The sequence below is a fragment of the Pundamilia nyererei genome, unplaced genomic scaffold (genome assembly GCF_000239375.1).
Source record: "Pundamilia nyererei isolate P.nyererei 1_Seehausen unplaced genomic scaffold, PunNye1.0 scaffold00045, whole genome shotgun sequence".
Taxonomy (NCBI): Eukaryota; Metazoa; Chordata; class Actinopteri; order Cichliformes; family Cichlidae; genus Pundamilia; species Pundamilia nyererei.
This window is the reverse complement of record NW_005187446.1, coordinates 2,263,777-2,284,042: the sequence shown is the minus strand read 5'-3', so window position 1 is coordinate 2,284,042 and position 20,266 is coordinate 2,263,777. Positions and strand designations below refer to the sequence as shown.

Here is a 20,266-nt window from a genome sequence, read left to right as displayed (position 1 = left end):
CTACTGGGATCCTGCACTTTCAAAGTCGAGTTCTACGCCAGCAAAAAGGGTTTCTCAGATTGATTTCATGTCAAAAAATAATGTTGAAACTGCTAACAGGCTTTATCAAAAGAGAAACAGAAGGAGTTTGTGAAGTTTAGGCGTTTGTATCCACGTGTGAAAGATTCCTCAGTAATGTTAAGATATCTGCTGCACTGTAACCGTTTACAGACCAGCTGCCACTCACTCTCTAAAAGCCTTCACGGAGCTCGAGGATTCCTCTTCCGCTGTTCACAGCATTTGTATGAATATGTTTATATGAAATGCACTTTTATTTTTGTTTTTTAACTAAACAAGATTTGAACTTTTCTCTTGGACCTGTGTGAGCTTTGTTAGGAAGATAAGTGTTGGTGAAACCAGCGTTTGAAATTCTGCTCTTGCAGCAACCTCCTCCTCCTCTCCCAAAAATGATCTAACCAGTTTTTATTTCCTTGCACCTCCTTTCAGTCTGTTTTTTCTCCACTTTTGTTTTTATCATTATCTATCTTCTCGCCCTCTCTTTTCTCTTCTTTGTCCCCTCTCCTCCCTTCCTTCTTCCCTCCCTTTAAGACCCTGCCCACTAGTATACAGCAAACAGCAATGACATGCATGATGAAGTAGATCGACATCCAGTAGTTGATGGTGTCAGTGGCGTTCAGCAACACGAAGCCCATGCACATGTAGTCGTAGGCCCTCATTTTCAAGAGCCAGTGAACCCAGTCGAAGATGTTCTGCCCACGTGGACCCAGTTTAGCTCGGACAGAAGCCTCCATGGCAGACTCTGCTGCGATGCACAGGGGGATGGTGAGGAAAGAGAGGTAGTAGCCAGGGTGCAGTCCGTGCCAGTAAGCACTGATGAACATGGTCCAGCCAGCCCTGAGAGGTACAGACACAGGAGAGAGGCACACCAAACACGAGGTGAGTTTCTGTCCTCAGTTGTTAGAGGTGTTAAGATCGTGAGGCGGGATAAGGGTGGTTTAAGTGCAAAAAAGGAAGAATTGTAAAAGGTTTGACCCACACATTTACATAAATGGGATATTTAAAGTCTGCGGTAAGTGTATTTGTAAGAAAACAAAACACAAACCTGCTTTTTTTTACCCACATTATTAATATGGATCAGTATATTCATGATTCTGTGTGCTATAAACTTCCACAAAAACATGTGAGCTGCGTCGTGGCACTGGCTGACATGTTCTTTTATCACAATGAACACTGTGTACTCTCGTTGTAGCAGGCAGTGTAGTTTATTTTTGACACACACACACACACACACACACTCTCTCTCTCTCTCTCTCTCCTGGAGAACAGAACGCTTTGCTGAAAAGAGGCTATTTAAATAAATAAATTAAAAAAATCCACTACTGAGTGAGTCATGTTTGCTACAAACCGAAGTGTCAAGCTTTTCTTTTCTGTTATGTTTCATCATTGTGCAAATGAGACACATGTTTTTTTAAATGTGCATGTGCGGCAGCGACAGAGACACTTGGAAACATACGCCAGTTAAGAAAGAAGATAGTAAGAGAAAAGATGGGACATTTGATATTAATAATAAAATGGGGGGGAAGACACTCAATCATCTTTTGGACGACGTTTATATTTCATATTTTCATGCATGTACGTGATGTCATAACATTTATGATTTCCAGACAAAGTTGCATCAACATCTTGTTTTGATGATAAGAGACTCCCATGTGTAGAAATGAAGCCTCATGCTCCCTTGAACACTCTTTCACATTTGAGCCTGATCGGGTCACCTGACCTCATTGTTTCTGGCCACCTAATGTTGCTGAGCCTAGATCTGGCTTACTGAAGCAACCCCAGATCATAACACTGCCCTCACGGGGTTGCACAGTACATAATAGGCATGATAGGTGCATCACTTCATTCACCTCACCCCGATGCTTTCATCACTCTGGAGCAGGTTAAATCTGCACTTGGACCACATGATCTTTTTCCATCGCCCCAGAATCCAATCTTGGATGCTCCTTACTAAACATTTCCTTCCCAATTAGCCTCACTCATAAATGAAAAGAGGAAAAAAAAAAAAAAAAAAAAAAAAACACCCAGTTTTTTTTATTCTTTCCCCCATAAAAACAACATTTGACAGTCTCCCTAGCACACTTATTGACAGGTTTTGACACCCCAGTACATATAAATAAACATGTGTTTTGGCACCAGTTAAAACTGGTTCTGGGATTTTTACTAATCTGTACACCCAGCTATTTTTAATATAAGCATGTCTGAAATATGACCTACGACTCAGTTGAGTTTTGAGGGTTACCCCTAGTCAGTTTTCAGTGGGTAAAGCTTTTGGGTAAAAAGTTTAAGTGGTTTCTGACCACATTTCCTCTTTGAGGAAGATGAGACACCACTTTCCTTCCAGGTTTCACTAATGCGTTGGACAGTTTTTAATAGTTTCAGTAATCTCCTTAGTAGTTTTCTTTGCTTGATGCCGGCCAATAATTTGACACCTCTGTAAATGAATAATATCATTTACACAGCATGAGATATGTCTTCTGATGTGGTTGTTTAAAAAAAAAAAAAAAAAGAGAGAGAGAGAGAGAGAGAGAGAGAAGCTACTCATGTCGTCAGTTAGGTTTCAATACCCTGAAAGCAGTTATTCAGTGCATGGCTGTTACTTATTTGCTTATTTAAATCCAGGTAGTTACGTTTTTCCCCACGCACTGAGTTTGGAATTTTACTGTTGCCTTGTAATGTTTATTAGCCAACAACAGCACTGCATTTAGGACTTATTACTTCTGTATAAGATATGAAGCTTCACTGGCATCCCTGCTGAATATAAACAGAATATTAAAGAAGACTGCTGCCACCTCTCACATGTACCTCCTAACATTAGAACTTATTGCACAGGTCCCATATACACCACACAGGGATCTCTTACTGTAGAATAAGCAGAACCTGCTTCACATACCTGAGTGTGTAGGCTTTGAAGGGGGCGTTGGGGTAGATGTAGTGATGCAGCCACCACTGCACTGTCATGTTCCAGTAACGCATGCCATGTCGGACCTTCACACAGAAGTCAGTGTTGTAACAGTCGATGTTCTGGATGGTTTTGAAGTCATATTTCTCCTCCGTGGTGGGATCAGGACTGGAGAGAAGGAAAAGAAACCAGCATTTAACACCAAAAATATCAAACCCCTACACTTTTAGAATATTCGTTTATGTACACAGATGCATCCTCTTTTTATATGCTTGCTATTCCTGTGATTATGTACCTGTAGTCGACAGTAGGTCCTCCTCCAGGTTTAGAAAGAGCCTTTTCTGGATAGCAGCCCAGGCCAGCACTGATACAGCCAGCCTCAGCGCCGCACCACGCTGAATAGAAACGCATTCTAAACACGAAGAATATTGCTACCATGTAGAACATCCTGAGGATGAAAGCAAAGACAAAGTGTATCATGCACCTTTGTCCTAAGAAACAAATAAGATGTGACAAATCTATTCAGTGCCCTTTACTGAAGAGTTAATTACGTTTTGATATATATACAGTTACTTTATTAAGTACACCTGTTCAGCTGCTTGTTAATATCAAATCAGACAATCACACGGTGGCAACTCATTGCATTTAAACCCGTAGACATGATCAAGACGACCTGCTCAAGTTCAAACAGAGCATCAGAATGAGGAAGAACAGTGGTCCAAGTGACTCTTGGACAAACGTCACAAACTTCTGATCTGTTGGCATTTTCTCCACACACCCTTCTCCAGAGTTTACAGAGAATGGTCTGAAGAAGAGAAAATATCAAGCGAGCATCAGTTCTCTGTGTGAAAATGGCCAATTCAATTTGAGCTGATAGGAAGTCAACAGTAACTCAAATAACCATTGTTACAAACAAGCTATGCACAAGGGCATCGCTAAACACACAACACATTTAACTTCGAAGCAGATGGGCTACAGCAGTGGAAGACCACACTGGGTGCCACTGGTTTCAGACTGGCAGGGGTGGTGTAATGGTGTGGCACACTTTGGGCCCTTTAGTACCAACAGAGCATCATTTAAAAATCACCGTGTACCAGAGTATTGTTCCTGACCATGTGTATCCCTCCATGACCACAGTGTGCCTATTTTCTGATGGCTGCTTCCACCACGTCAAAAAGCTAAAATCAACTGAAACTGGTGTCTTGAACATGACGACTTCACGATACACTGTAGATGTACCTAATAAAGTGGCTACAGAGTATAAATGTTATTTTTGAGTAAAATCATTCTAATGAATTCTTCTAATAGAATTTAAAAAATTGCTTTGTTTACAGTTGTCTTACTTTAGTCTACTTTTAATCACTGATAAAAAAAACGTAAACAACTCTCCAGTGATAATATGACAAAATATAATTAATCTATAACTCCTATTAATTTCCAAAAGCGTATTGCTGTTGTGCTGATTCTTTGTCACAATACCTATAGAAAACGTTTTGATCCAAGAAGTCCTCGGTACGAACGTAGGCCAGCGGAAAGACAGAGTTGACAGCCAGGAACAGAGCGCCATAGACAGGAACCAGCTTCAAGCGCTGCAGGCATGGCGTCAAACCGGGGAGGGCCAGCGGGCTCGGCTGCCTCACCCAGTCAATGTATGTTTGGAAGCGGAAGAAAGGGCCTTTAAGGACATGAAGGGATGAGACAGAAGGATAAATGCAGGATTGAGAAGACAGTGACAGACAAAAATTGGGCAATCAGGATGATGCAAGGTATAGAGAGGAACATTAGAGGACAGTGTGGTTAAAAAACAAACAAAAAAAACAACACAGGGTGCAGTTGAGTAGGAAAAGGAAGTGAGAGAACAAAAATAGAGTAGAGATTTATGAAAACTGTTAGAAATAGAAATAATACTAAAAAAAAGCATGGACTCACAATATTGGACAAGTAGCAGAAAGCGAGACAAAGAGAGACAACAGTTAAAATTCATGCAAAAGCAAATGAACACCAACACTTAGTTACAATTTACAGTTAAAAACAGTTCATGTAAGATCAGAATTTCCTTTTTTCTGAACATTTAAGACAAGTTATTTACCCGTCATTATACCGACATAACAGTAACTATACGACAAAATGTCGTAGATGGAAGGCTCCTGCGACAGACCGCCAACGACGGGGGACTTTGCAAAGGAGCTCACGTCCTTCTTCTTCTCCACGTGGAAGCTGCGCACCTCATTGGCCAGACTCACCATCTACATTAACAGTAAGATAAGGATGCATGAATTTGAAATACACTGCAGTATAATTTTAAACTGATTTCTCCACTTGAGTGTTTTTAACTTTCCATACCTTGAGCGTGAGAAGTAGCTGGACGGCGTTGGCGAAAGGTGTTGGTGATGGCAGACCAAACTTAGTGACCAGGCGGAAGAAGAGGAGGTAGAGAAAAGTCCAGCTGAGGCTCAGCGCTGGGGCGTGCCTTGTAAACAGACATATATAGTTAGGAGTGAGACTACATGTACATGGAGTCCTGTTGCATGCTGTGATCTTCACTTTCTGGCTGAAATTAAAGCTTACAGGTTTTTATTTCTATTTATTTTTTTAACCATTTCTACACTCTAGATCAGCTGCTATATTTGAGAAATTTACAGGTGAATTCACAGACAACAGTTTGTGTGATACAAAGTAAAATAAGTCTGAAATGCATGGATGTTCGTTCCTCACCTCCAACTGCTCTTGATAATAATCCATGTTCCGATCACGGTCACCAGGGAGTGGAGTGTGTGGATGTGGCAGGTGGCGATAGTGATGGACAGGCCGAGAAGAAGAGCTGCACCCTGCTTCACAGGTGGACCTGAAGTGACAGAAAAATTGCAGAGTGGAAGCCACCTACATGTGTCTACCGTGGGGCAGGAAAAGTGCCTGACACAGCAGGAAAAATATAATGTTATACAAGTCTGTTGATTCCCACCCACTGCTGTCAGCCCCCGTTGATAAAAGGTGGAGAAATGTAATTTTTTTAATGCAAATTGAAAATAAAAATAAAATCATCAGTTAATTAGTGAAAACCTTTAAAGAGAAAGCCATGAAAAATATAAACATGAGCATTTTTTGTGATTTCCATGTGTTTATCCTGAATATGTGGTCGTCCTTTCACAGATTGCCTTTGGGGCAAACATCATTTATTGATTCCAGGAGACGTGAAAGTCCCTTCACTTTATTATTCAACTTATACTGATTGATCAATATCCTTGCTGATAAACGGTCTACAAATTTAACTGATCACACACCAGCAGTGTAAAGCAGACTCTGCAGCAGAATACAACCAAAAATAAAATCATTAAAATGTTTTCTGCAGCACCAGCTGAATGCATACGATTTCCTGTTACAAAGTGACACACACTTCTGTGCTGCTGTAACTTCAGTGCTGTTTGTTAACATGGACTTTTGGTGTGACTTTGAATCCAGTCTTCAAAGGACTGACTTATTTGAATAATCACAACTCTCAAAATAAGACTTTTTCCCCCCTTTTGCATTTAAATAGTAAATTATGGTTGTGTCAGTTTTTCATCTCATAGTATAACAATCACCAGCAAGCAGCATTAGATAAAAATAAATATATAAATTATGTATGAATTTGTTTATAATTTGATCGAAATACTCACTGAGGTACCGGAAGAGGAATCCAACAGGGATGGAAGCAGCAAGGACTCCCAGGTACACCAGCTCATCAGGAGACATTGCTCTGCTGACACACACACACACACACACACACACACACACACACACACACACACACACACACACACACACACACACTTTTATAATGCAACCCACATGCAAAGTAAAGCATGAGAGAAACACTCCATGCAAATACTCAGAAATAAAGTTTGTGTGCTCAGAGTGAGGGATATTTCTAAGGGCCGCCACAGTGCAGAGAATTACACAAACAGACCTCTGAGGCCAGAGTGGCTAGCAACAGGAAGTCTAAACAAGTGTTGTTTAGCTGTAGATGCAGGTGTAGGAAAGGAGCCTAAAGTACACAAGAAATACTACAACCTCCTCTAAACACCATTTGAAGGACAGATTTATTTTCTGCATTTTAGTAACAACAAATCACTTGTGGTTGTGTAAAATTATCTCGCCAGCAATTATTAGGTTTGCTGAATTTGAACTAACCCTTGAAAAAACCCTTGAAAAAGTATAGTATAGTATTTATTTATTGTCATTGTCAAGAACAATGAAATTGCGTTTGGGGCTTCCATACAACCCAAAAAAAGAAGAAAATAATAAATACCCCTTAAAACCCAAGTGTACATATTTAACCCAGTGTGACTCCAATGCAATAGACAATCCTTAGCAATAACATGAGAACATGACAAGTAATGTTGCAGCGGTTGTGGTGCCATATGCACTGGTATACTTTGCGTCAGCTCAAAATTTAATCCTAACAGCCCTTCTAGTCTCCCATAGTTTATATCGAAATTCAGCACAGTAATAGTTTATCCATTTGAATAAAAATGAATAGTTACAAACATTGAGCCCACACTTATCCAGCCTGAATGCCTGAATCTTTATATCCCAGCTTTTTCATTTTTTATATTCTCCACAAATGTGCTGCACAGGAACATAATAGGGTCTAAAATAATAATAACGATAAAAAGCCATTTTAACATCATCTGTACACATCCGCGAACCCTTGTGAGAACACAGAGTCGTCTGTAACACCCCTCACATGGTTAGAAAAAAACAAAAGAAAATCTGCTCCACGTGAAGGAGAAATTATCCATGTTAAGGTAACTTCCGGTGACAAGACAAGAAGAGCCCCTTGTGTAAGAGCACACTTCTCTTTTTATTAGTGTGGAAACCACTGTCGATTATATTCCGGGGTTAAAACGTGGCTGCTGTCAGTTACCATCAGTATGCACACCTTCAACAATATAGGTGCAGTGTTAGTGAGTAGTAACAGCACTGTGTGCGGTGCTGCTTGACTGAATAAACTGGGTTAAAAACACAAGATTACGCATAAAACCCACGTAACAGGAGCTTAAGCCACGGCTCCACAACCGTTAACAGGCAGGAAGGAGACAGAAAGCAAAACTATCAGTCCACATTAATGTTTCATATTGGATTGAACAATGTTAGAGCAATAGACACTGTTACTTACATTTATACAGCGGGATACCTGTCCGTTTGAAGACTGGTAACACACCTAACTAGCCATTCACACTTTAACACCGGATCAGTTTTCACTTCCTGGTTGACGAGCGATGCGTCAGAGATAGATTATACCATTTTTTTAAAATTATATTTTAAATTATATTATTTTATTAGCGACAGAAATGAAAATGGAAAAAGACGGGGAATAAACAGCCTCGACTGGGGACTCGAACCTGCACCTTTACAGTCAGCCTTTTCAACAACTGAGCTAAACAAGCGCTCGGATTGTACCATTATCACTTTAATGGCAGGGGTGCGGATTGGATGTCAGTCTAACGATTCATTTCCATATTATTTGCATTTAACGCTGTGGCTCACTGTATTTTACTGAAAACTGTCGAGCAATGGACGTGAACCTTGAAATGCATATTTTTATACCCCAGTTAATGGTTGTCATGTCCAAATTGTCCAAATAGACTTTGAAACATTAAAAGAAGCTTTAGAGTATTTTTTTTTCAGAAATTAAAAGTACAGTAATTACAGTATGCAGTGTAGTACGGTGTGTGCGATATCGAAAATAAAAACAAACCCACAGCTTTGTGTCATTCAGTTACAATAACTCATACTGCGTACTAGCTAGCATGACGGAGTTTCTATACAGCTGGGTGGGTGCTATGATGTTACTGATAGTGAACTTTATTTTATTCACAAGGTTAGTTAGTAGAGAAAAACGGAATCGTCTCGTATTCAGAGATATTACTCAATATTTGGTATTGAGCTGAATATGAACACAGTTTGTCCCGGACTTCAGCTACAATGAAAAAGACACAAAGCTGGAGTTACTCTGTGTCTTTACGCTGCACAGCTGCCTCTTCTTCTCTCATTCTCTCCCCTCCCTCTCCTGTTTCTACTTCAATCATGAAACTGATCAATGATCAGCTGATCGGCTTTTCTCTCTCGTTTGTTTATCGCCCACTTTGCGCCAGAAAGAAGAAACCAGCGGATGTCGCGTTAAACAACAGCATCACGTTTAAGCTTGATCAGCTGTTGTTAGAATGTATTTAATATTACTTTCTAGTATCAGCTGATGTTTGAAACATGAAGATGAAACCAGGAGATGTCCTTACTGAATCATCAGAGCTGAACAGGTGATGGAGAAACAGGTTTACCTTTTAGGTGACATGAATGAGTTGAAGGGAAGTTATGAACTGTTTCTGAGAGACAAATAACACCAGGATCCTTTTCTACAGCTGACAGCTGGCAACTGTGCAGGGGCGGGTCTAACAAAGCTTTGTCAGGGGGGCCAGGTAGGGCATTAACAGGGAATCTTACAACAAAAGTTTTCATCTGATGTAAAATGTATAGAAATCATACATATACTAACAAGACAGTGTACATCACTGTTACAACAGCGTTTGTTTTCATTCAAATGCTTTATGGCTTTTCCTATAATACCTGGTGCCCTGGCTGATTTTATGTTTCTTTAAGCAAGTTCTTCATGATTGAGCCAAGTGTCCTCTTTTTTGGAAATCAAAATATGGTCACCCTACTTTAGATGCCACTAAAAGCGAAAACATTTAAAGCAGGGGTCCCCAATCCCAGTCCACAAGGGCCGGTGTCCCTGCAGGTTTTAGATCTCACCCTGGGTCAACACACCTGAATCACATTGATTAGTTCATTACCAGGCCTCTGGAGAACTTCAAGAGGTCATTTAGCCATTTACATCAGCTGTGATGGATCAAGCACACATCTAAAACCTGCAGGGACACCGGACAACCTTGCGGACTGGGATTGGGGACCCCGATTTAAAGTGTCGGCTTTTTAAAAATGAAACCTTAATAAAATATATGAGAGACATGGTGCCCGAACATATCGTTTGAACCTCGGTAAGCCAGTTTTCTTTATCACAATATCATTCTGTGACATTATTGTGGAGAAATTTTGATCCACTCTTCTACACTCCACAATATTGCTTCAGTTCACCAAGGACCTGTACAGTTTGAGATGTAGACATCAGGTGTTTTGCCGTTTTTTCTGAACATTGCACCATTTGGCGTTAGGATAGATTTGCTGGGAAATCCTCTCCTGAGAGGTGTAGCATTTTGTTAACACACACCTGAGTGTTCTATGCTGACGCTCAGTCATATATCAGGCCCGGGATAAAGACAATATATGTTCTGTTTTTAATTATTAGTCTCTTCTAAGTCTAAAAAGGGAAACCCTTCTTAAACGGGAAGAGTAGTGGAGGTACCAAGGAAATATAAAATAAAGGGTTCTAAAATATAATTTATTTCACATAAAAACCGTCGAGCTGCTCAGTCCCTCCCGACATAGTCCTTAAGTCTGTGACGTACCGCCGCTGCCACCTGACGTCTCTCCCCAAAGCGTTTCTCCCCATCCACAAATCAGTGGAAGTGTGGAAGGTGTTCTAACAAAAGTTTTCTGAGATGTGACCAGAGGGAAGAAAACTATTTAGAAATTGTGGAAAAGTTTGAAGTCAGTATGTATGTATGTATGACCCATGGCTATTGAGCGCTGAAAATCAGAAGCCTTTGTCACATAAGCAAGAATGAAAAAGAAACACTGAAAGTAGTAAGAAGGGTGAGGAACAAGTCCACTGTATGTGATCTGTTTCAGCGAGGGAGTTCATGTTAACATTTAACATGCTAACTGAGCAAGAGGAACTGACCTGAAAGATAGGATCATCGCCAACCTGGAAACTTGGACCCTCGGTAGCCGGTTACCAAGATTTATGTGAAGTAATCTTGTAGAAGTAACCACCACCCTCTGAGGGTCTACTAGAGGAGGTCAATACAGCACTACAGACAATCGAGGAATCCAGTATGGAGGCACTAATCATGGCAACACAGAAACAAGCTCTAAGGACAAGATCCACAGAGGCTGGGGTCTATCACACCAGGCAAGACCCCAGGTGCAGGCTGTGTTAAGATGCCTCTGAGACAATCCAGCACATAACAGGAGGGTGTAAGATGCTAGCAGGCAGGGCATACATGTAAAGCTATAACCAAGTGGTCAGCGTAGTACACAGGACCATCTGTGGACTGTATGGCCTGGAGGTCCTGAGGTCAAAATGGGTGGTCAAGAATGACTGAGCTAAGATTCTGTGGGACTCCTAGATACAGACGGACAAAATGTTGGTGGCTAACCAATCGGACATAGTGGTGGTAGACAAGCGAAGAAGAGCCCAGGAACAACACCTGAGATCTCTGTCCAGAAGACTGCAGTCCTAGGAACAGCTAAGATTCTGTGCAGGACCCGTAAGCTCCTGAGCTTGAAGGATAGATCGAATATATATTTAAAACTTGCTATATAAGGCTTTGATAGATGTCTTATTGAGACGTTGGATGTCTACAAGACTGAGTCAACTGCTTTTAAAATAAAGTTGTGTTTTTACTGTATTACCTGTACTGTGTTTCTGAAATCTGGCCCCTGACATATTCCCTTCATGAAATAATAATTAATAAAAACTAAAACTAATAGAAACTGAACTAAAACGAAACATTTTCAAAAAAAAAGAAAAAAGAAAAAAGAAGCTAAACTGAAATGAGAAAACTCACTCTAAAAACTAACTGAAACTAAACTCAATAAAAGCGAGTCTAGAGAAAATAAAAACAAATTTATTACAAATACAGACGTCCTGTATAAGAAGGGCCAGAGTCGACCCCACCTGCTGAGGAGACTGAGGTCCTTCGGAGTCTGCTGGACTCTGTTAAGAACATTCTATGATACTCTGGTAGCATCTGCCTTTTTCTTTGCATTGGCCTGCTGAGGGAGCGGATGCACGGACAGAGACAGGAGCAGGATTGACAAACTGGTGCAGAGGTCTAGCTCTGTGCTGGGATGTGCTCTGGAGTCTGTGGAGGTGGCGAGAGGAGGATGTTAGTAAAGCTGACATCCATCATGAACAACCCACATCACCCTCTGCATGAATCTGTGAGTGTGCTGAGCAGTTCCTTTAGTGAGAGACTGAAATACCCTTGCTGCAGGAAGGAGCGCTTTCACAGATCATTCATCCCAACAGCAACTCCTCAATCACAATGTCATGAGTCACTGGACATTGCTGACATCCACAGTCACACTTCATGCATGTGTATCATCCATATGTATATTTATTGTGTACATGTGTGTGTGCGTGTACATGTTTATACTTTTAGATAGCTATTACTTACATAGTAATAGTAACAACTCTCTATCCATAATCACATACTGTGTATGCTACTGTTGGATATAGTGTTTACTTATTTTGTATTTGTTTGTATTTGTTTGTACTTTTCTTCTGCCATCTGTACCTGAGCTGAGGTAACACAAATTTCCTCACCGTAGGATCATTAAAGTCTTTTTGTTAAGATTACAAAACTATAAGACCTGCTAAATATGAATGAGTGACGTAATAGTTGTCAGCTTAATCTGGCATCTAGCACACTCACAGCTACATACCTGAGCTCTATGTCTATAACGCTGTATAGTTTTAAAATATTTTAAAAACCTCAGTATAAATAAGCATGTCAGTTCAGGTGTCAAGTTTTGTGTCACACAGTTAAAGAGACTTCGTAAAATTAACTCAAACGAAAAGAAATCTAGTCAGTACATACTATTGAATCTCATACACCATCTTGATTGAAAAAATCCAGCAGCCACACTTTCTACTAAACCCCCAAAATGTATTCTTCCTGTTCAACCTAGAATTTATTTTAAGATTTTTTGTCACTGATTTTTCACACTTGCATAGAAGTATACCCCTGTTAGTAACCACAAGATCTTCAGCTGAGGCTCAGCTAACCAGTCTACAGGTCCACATGAGCAGATAATCCCTGAAAGTTGTTTCTTCTCTGGATGATACAAAAACACTAGATTGTTTCTGAAATGTGCTATATGAATACATTTTAATCACCATGATACAGCATATGTCAGCTGTATCCTGTAATATTACGTATTCTTCTATTTAATGTCCTTATTTGACTCTTTGTGTACAGCACTTTGCTACCATTTGAGTAAAGTTCTGAAACTTAAGTTTGCATTTTATTAAAACTGCATAGTCAGCTACTTTTTTTTGGATAAACCAAACATTTTATTGAGAATTGTCACAACAGGAAGTATCAAGAAACACTCCTGTACAACATCCTTCTTAATCCTCCTCCTCATCATCAGCTCCTCCAGCTCCACCCTGGCCCTTCTTGGCGTTCTTTCTCTTGACGCGACCTGGGCGTCCACCGCCGTACGGAGACCTCAGGGAAAAGTCGATGTGCTTCTGGCTGTCCAGGCGAACCACAAAAGAGGGGATGTTCACCACCTGCTTGCGCACACTGCCAAGACAGACAATAAAGGGAGGACTTTAGAAAATGTTGATGCATCTTCCAGCTGCACTTAAGAGTTGTCTTTGCAGTTTAAAAGCTGAAAAAGCTTTCAGGGTGGAAAAAGTGTGAATCTTTAATATTTTACATGTATAATTTACTGCAGGCTTCATTGACGAGGAATTCTTGACACCACAGGAAATCTGAACTTATGACTTAAATCATCAGCCTGAGTACTTCATATCCAATGCTGTAGTGAATACTACAATTGCCCGAGGTGCAATCCCCCATACCTTACCTGACGGCCACAACACCGTGGCACTGTCTGCGCCCTCGGCGGCAGGATTGGCTCTGGGCAATGTCTACTGACAAGGTATACGGTTTTGATACCGAATTGACCTTGATGAAAATCTTAACTGTTGTCAACAGGGTGTGTTACAGGTTGGTGGTCCTCTGATGGAAGAGGAAGCATCGACAGGTTCTCATGAGTCCATCAAAAAAAAACAAAACAAAAAAAACCCCACTGAGCCCGTTATGTGTTGCTTTGAGCTTACCGAATGTGCCTCTGGCGGATAAGGACACGAGCGTGGTGGATGCTCTTGGCAAGTCCAAGCTTGAAGACCTGTGTCTGAAGCCTCCTCTCCAAGAAATCCTCGACCTTCAGGCCCAGTATATAATCGAGCTTCATCTTACCCTCATCGAGCACACCGATTCTCACCAGACGCCTGAGCAAAGCGTTACCTGGAAAACCACACGTATACACAAAACGTCATTTAAACATACAACCACAGAGACGTGTTCAAAAATCTATGCAGAGCAGAAATATTGGCCTCATTGACGAGGAATTCGTGACACCATGGTGAAGTCTGACACTTTATATATTTAAATCATCGGCCAACACAAACCAGCTTTAACTCATCCTACCCACCTTCAAACAGACGCTTTGGGTCCTTCTCATCCAGAGTGAGCAGCTCTCTGGCAGCCTTGCGGATCTTGGCAAGGGTGAACTTGACCCTCCACACCTCACGCTTGTTCCTCAGCCCATACTCGCCTTAAAGGGAGATGAAACGCCGTAATCAGTTTAGTATAGCTCATTAAAGGGTATGCCTTGAAATATATATATGGACGGAAGTTATGAAAATGAAAACATACCAATGAGTTTCAACTCCTGGTCGAGACGGGACTTCTCGAAGGGGCGGCGGGGGGTGACATATGTCTTACGACAAACCCAGCTTCTGGCAACGGGCATGATGGCTTATAAGTGCCTGCAAAACCAAGAAATTACAGTGAGGGGGATGCTACATATAAGATTTATACCATTTTACACTTTTAATGGGTTATTCAAGGTTGACATGTTATTTGAATCTTGTGCACAGAAGACATTTTAAAGGCAAACATTATGCACTTTCAGCAATAACTCATGTTACAATTTACAACTAAGACAATCAAGTCAACCTCAAAAAGTAGAGTCAGTTTAATTAAGCCAAATAGGCTCTCCATCTGTCAGTCTAGTTCCGTTTTTCAAAGCGTTTACTGAATAATTTAAAAAAAGACATTAACTTTTTACCAGGCTAAAGGGACCTACAACCGTCACTATTACTTCCATGCTTCAACTGTATCGGTCAGATTTGCCACACGATCGTACGGTTTATGAAGACAAGGGTAATGTGTAAGGACCGAATTGACTAGAAACATTGATACATCGGATGCGCTTCATTAAATGTTTCTGAAACTACAATAAATCGCGTATAAACGTTTAACAGACCGGGCATCCATAAGACTAGGCCGCAGCTACACCGCACCACGTTGTTTAATGTTAGCAGCTAGCATTAGCTTAAGCGCTTTTCGTTTAAAAACGCTTTAAAAAACACATGCAGGTCTTCAATTGGCACAGGCATAAGTTTAGTTTCATGTCCTATGACTGTTTTTCAACGTGGAGGTCCAAATACACTCGGTTTGTATTGCTGGTAAGGATGAGGATGGTAACCGTACCTGTCTGGCTCAGGCTCGCGCAGTAAAGAGGAAGTTAAAGGAAGTCCATAATCATTTATAGGGCCTGCGAGCACACTACATGTCCCATGATGCCTCTCACCGCCCAAACGGAAGTCGGGCCCGCTGGGTTTGTCGCTCTCTGTTGGTCAAAGCGAAGAGCACAACCTGAACACATGGAAGAAGTTAAGATGAAGTTTGTTTATGCGCTTGAATCACGAACAGGCCTCATGTCATTACATAGATGGTATAACACACAGCTTCAATGTGCACAGAGAGGCGGGAAAGGCCTGCTTCTTTCACTCTGCACAGAGGTTTGACTGAGTGGTCACAGATCTCCTCTTACAAAGTGAGAGTGAGGGAGGTAAGGTGGTAAACTCAGAGAGAAGGACATGGGTGACTATTTATATAACTCTGAAATGGGACCCTGACCATGTGTTTCTGTCTGTCAGGCTGCATGATCAACTGATGGACACACAGAAGCTCACTGGCTTTCTCTTTCACTGCTCTAAATCCCATCTTTTCCGGGTGTTTTGGGGGTTTCCCTTGTGTTTTCTTGCTTGATTTCATTTTCGAGGTGAAGCAAAAGTCTTAAGCGTGGTCTTTTTTCCCACCTCCCTCACTTTCTTGGAGTTTCTGTTTCCTTCATTTGAGATTTTTCCTCCCTTTTAAAAAAAAATTTCCAGCCTGATCGCCTGCTCTTCTGTGTGTACATCAACCCTTCCTTTCCCCCTGCTCTCCTTTTCCTCCCATTTTCCTCCGTTCCTCATCTCCTCGTGTGTCGTTTTTGGGCTATGCTCTCCTCACCCACTGTGATCCTCCAGCCTTATGGACTCCCCGTCTACCCACAGGCAACCACATGCTACCCCAGCATAGTTCAGGTAAACTTCTTGATTTACTCTGTGGCCAGACATTATCACATAAATACTCAGATTTTCCCCCCTAGGGAACATCCCTGAAATCATCTACTGGGGAACTATAACTTTATGCAACAAAATAATATTATTTATTATTACAATTCTTAATCTCAATGTCAGTTATTTTGCATTTCAAAATAACTCTGTTGCTTGTGAAGCTCGCACACAAGAATTTCACTCACATGTGCTGTACCAATGTACCTGCACATGTGATGTGACAATAAAAGTGATTTAATTTGATTTGATTTGATTTCTAGAGCTCTGGTTGTTATATTTATTCTTTTATTTACCCAAATACTCACATTAAGAAATATAATCAAATAATTGGACATTTAAATCAGCACCTTTGTATGATTTTGCTTAATGATTAAACTGAAAAGATCTTATTCCTATTACCAGACAAAATCCCTGTATTTTGTAAAACTTAAAACATTTTCCAGTGAGCAGAAGAAGCCAAAAGGCCCTAAGTCACAGTTTAATCTAATTCAGTCTATCGATGCATTGCTTAATATGCAACAGGATCTGTGTGAAGTGTGCTAGTTGTGAAATGTCTTATTTATTCACTAGTAAGGACATATTAGTGGTTATCTTTAGTCCACCAGCAAGTGTCCCTGACATGCCACTAATGCCACAGCTCATTTAGTATCTCTCTACCTTGTCTCTGTGCTTCACACCAGCTGTATTTTTAGCCCTCCTCTCCTGAGCAGATAATCACAGGAAGAGGGTCTGTCACCTGTCTTGTGTCCTGTAGTGAGCTGTGCTTAAGATAAATGTGTGAAACCAGCCTGTTGTGCATTTAAATGTTGAATATTAGGCTCCTCCGGGGTAACCTTGACTTATTTCATAAGATTCAGAGAGCTGTTTATGGAAAACAGATGCAGAGAGAATTGTTATTTGAAGGTGACTGGCACTGAAGTAAATAGTCTGAAGCCCCAGCTAGATCTTCCAAGATTCAAGAACTTTATTGTCAGTGCAACAATATACACAGTATACAGCGTACCGAAATGCTCGAATCCTTCACTTCAATCCAGCAATTGTTCCCTTTTTAAAAGTCTCATATTTCCAAGTGCTGGGGAAATTCCTTTATGACTGATGTGGAGCATCTGTTTTAACACAACATTTGGCAGCTTGTAAAACTCCTCTCCTCATTATCAGCAATCTTTTCTTCTTCTTTTTTTTTTATCAGCAATATAAACAAAAAGCCTGTCGTGTCGCTCAATAGGAGGAACCGGGATGTGCAGAATGTGCAGATGGATGGATGAAAAAAAGGAATATTGTTGCTAACATTTGTAACTCGGCCAGCACCAAAAGGCCACATCTGCAGTCAGCTTCGTCTTGTGTAAATCCCGTGGCAACTGTCCCAGCAAGCACCTGGCTCCGAGCCGTCGACCTCTGACCGCAAGCCAGCAGCTGAGGAAGGAGACGAGCGAGAGAGGGGGAACAAATGGCAATGATAATAAAAAACAAGCCCGTGAGGAGTCTCGCGTTGAGACTGTGGTGCTGAATCAGACACAGTGGCTGGTTAGTTAGTTAGTCTGTAAGGTGGGGGGAGAGTTGACAGTGATATCTAACAGATGCATTTTCTTCGCTCAACATCGCTTTTATATCTCGGAGGAGGGTCGGAGCAGCTAGATCGTCGTTTCTTCTGATAAGTAGGACAGAGTGCAGGTGCAAGTTGTGTCAACATATTTGGAAACATGTTCCAGCTCCAGTGCGAGAGTTAAGAACGGCCTCAGAGTTGGACGGCGCCTCAATACCTATCTTTCAGCTCTGGTTCAAACTTAAATATTTCTCTTGAATAACAAGTAAGAGCTGCAGATGAATCATCTCCATCAACTTTTCCTCATTCAGTAATTATCAGGGTGAAGCCTGCTTGAATGTCAAGTCTGGTTTGTTGAGAGTGCACACTTTATTAAAAATCCTCCTCCAAACCAACAGAGAGTGGTCAAATGAAATCCTCCAAGCCAACAAGAGTCTGCCTGACAACCATTTCCTTGCTTATACAACCAGTTTAACAGCCAGCAGAGCTATGCCAGCCATTATGAGCTGGCGTGGGATAGAGTTTTTTTTAATCGTGACTCCTTTAAATCCTGAAGGCAGCTGACACACTTGTGCCATTTTGCTTGTAAGGTAACTCAGGGTATCCTCTGATCCGGTGATTAAGTGAAAGTATCAGTGCTCTAATAGAAATATTCCCAGTTACTGTGGGGGAATCCTCACAAATGTGAGGATTTTCCAGGATTGTCTTCCAGAATAAATGTTCTTAGATTTGTGAAGTCGTTTCCGGAAGCCAAGACAAAATAATTTCATCTGAACATTGTGCTGCAGCATTATTGTACATCTTTAAATGAGGACTGTCCACCATCAGAATGAACATACGGGCTCTATACATTATCTTCATGATCAGCACAAACCTTCATGTGGTTGAAACATATCATGTCACATGTGTCTGAAGTATTAAGATGGAAAAGTTTAGAGTACGAACAGCTCCAATAGTAAGAATCTGCCACTCAGTGTTACTGTTGCGATGAGGTCCTTGGAAAGTTTTCCCTCCTGTAAGAACTCCCTGTCTCCTGAAAGTCTGAGAAGGCCCGTCACAGATATCTCATCTGTTTATACAAGAACTGTTGTGTTAAATGCTTCAGCTGGAAGTCCTAACACAAGATATAAAGCAATAAATCAGAACGTTTAAATACATATATAACAGTACAGAAGGCGGCATATATACAACATATACGTAGACAGTCAGTGTGAAGAGGTGAGGCTGCACAGACTGTGTTTCTTAGTCTCCTGGTGTGTGACACGTGGACTCATATCTCCTGCCAGACGTTGTCAGGGAGTGCAGACTGTCATGTTGATGTGGTGGGATCTTTAACACTATTGAATCACTGATGCATCTCGGCCTTCCTGAAGCATGGCTGGGTCCAAAACGAGGCGGCGGTAGGTTTATAGTATAAAGCAAGCTCAACATCAGAAATTCAAGTGTAAGCAGTATAAGTATGCTGTAGTCTGACAGCTGGGTAAATGTGTTCACTTTGTTGTTTTTTCTGTTGTGTGGTCATGATGTAGTAAGATCAGCGAAGCACTTCACTCGCACCCAACCCAAACATTGATGTCATTATTGTGCTTGTGAAGTCCTCTGTTTCTTAAAAGGCAACTGAGCCACTCCACACAACACAAAGAGAAGTAGATGTTCATGAAAATGTCTCTGAGGTAATAAAACCGTGTCTGTCAGGGCCGATATTCTCGGAGGCGACATTTAGCACGATGCACCCTCAGCAGGAGCACGCACATTCATAAATACTTAATCCTGGGGGGGAAGCTCCGTACGCTTTCTGTGTTCATGAGTAGGTTAGAGGGGCCCTCTGGGCTCTTTGTGGGAGCAACAAGGTGACTGACAGTTACAGATGTCCACAGCTGGTGCGGAACACCTCCCCCACCCACAGCCACCCCCCACCTCCGGTCACTTTTCCTCTAGCAATCATTTGATGATTGGTGGATGGGTAGAACTTATGGTGCGGTGGGCGGGTGGTCAGCTGGCATTAAAAATGCGGCAGTTGTTAGACAATGCATCAGAGATCGAGGAATGCAGTAAGGGGGTAAGACTGCTTTTATTTCTCTGCTTTTTACCTCACTTGAATGGAAACTGCGCAGGAGTTTCCTCCAAACCACTGCTTACACTTGGTTTGGAGGAGGTCCTGTTTTCCTGTTTAATCTTGTTTTTCTCATTAAAGGTAGTTTTATGAAGCAGCGGGTTAGAAGGTCTGTTTCATACTATCAGTCCTTATATTTAGTAGAAATGTGCTCCTGACAAACATTTGTTACGCATTTTTAAAAAAAAAAAGTTTTTAAGTAAACAGTTGTTTAATTAAAATGGATATTAGAGATTCTAAAGTCTATGAGACTTAAAACATACCTGTGGCTGTTGAATCTGATGA

At 41.2% G+C, this 20,266-nt stretch overlaps 3 protein-coding genes across 4 annotated transcripts in view; 1 reads left to right on the top strand and 2 right to left on the bottom strand.

Annotated features, from left to right (window-relative positions):
• Positions 1-8,356, bottom strand: mboat7 (membrane bound O-acyltransferase domain containing 7). The gene is made up of 10 exons (XM_005732178.1): positions 8,118-8,356; positions 6,616-6,695; positions 5,675-5,804; positions 5,303-5,429; positions 5,049-5,205; positions 4,439-4,634; positions 3,255-3,407; positions 2,951-3,127; positions 503-894; positions 1-32 (listed from the first exon to the last, which is right to left on the bottom strand). Exons 2-10 carry the CDS (start codon positions 6,689-6,691, stop codon positions 1-3), a joined length of 1,440 nt encoding a protein of 479 aa, XP_005732235.1. The 5' UTR covers positions 6,692-6,695; positions 8,118-8,356.
• Positions 8,357-13,172: 4,816 nt separating this feature from the next.
• On the bottom strand, positions 13,173-15,495 carry rps9 (ribosomal protein S9). Its single transcript, XM_005732018.2, has 5 exons — positions 15,415-15,495; positions 14,575-14,687; positions 14,351-14,473; positions 13,977-14,163; positions 13,173-13,434 (listed from the first exon to the last, which is right to left on the bottom strand). The coding sequence occupies exons 2-5, from the start codon at positions 14,669-14,671 to the stop codon at positions 13,257-13,259; spliced, it is 585 nt and encodes a 194-aa protein (XP_005732075.1). The 5' UTR covers positions 14,672-14,687; positions 15,415-15,495; the 3' UTR covers positions 13,173-13,256.
• Positions 15,496-15,842: 347 nt separating this feature from the next.
• The window catches only part of rbfox1l (RNA binding fox-1 homolog 1, like), a 12,507-nt gene continuing 8,083 nt past the window's right edge, over positions 15,843-20,266 (top strand). The window contains exon 1 of one of the 2 annotated variants that reach the window (XM_005732016.2): positions 15,843-16,292. In XM_005732016.2, the coding sequence (XP_005732073.1) occupies positions 16,206-16,292 (87 nt within the window). In that variant the 5' untranslated portion in view covers positions 15,843-16,205. Of the gene's footprint in view, positions 16,293-19,855; positions 19,928-20,266 lie in introns of those variants that run through there. The other variant, XM_005732015.2, reaches the window with a different exon arrangement.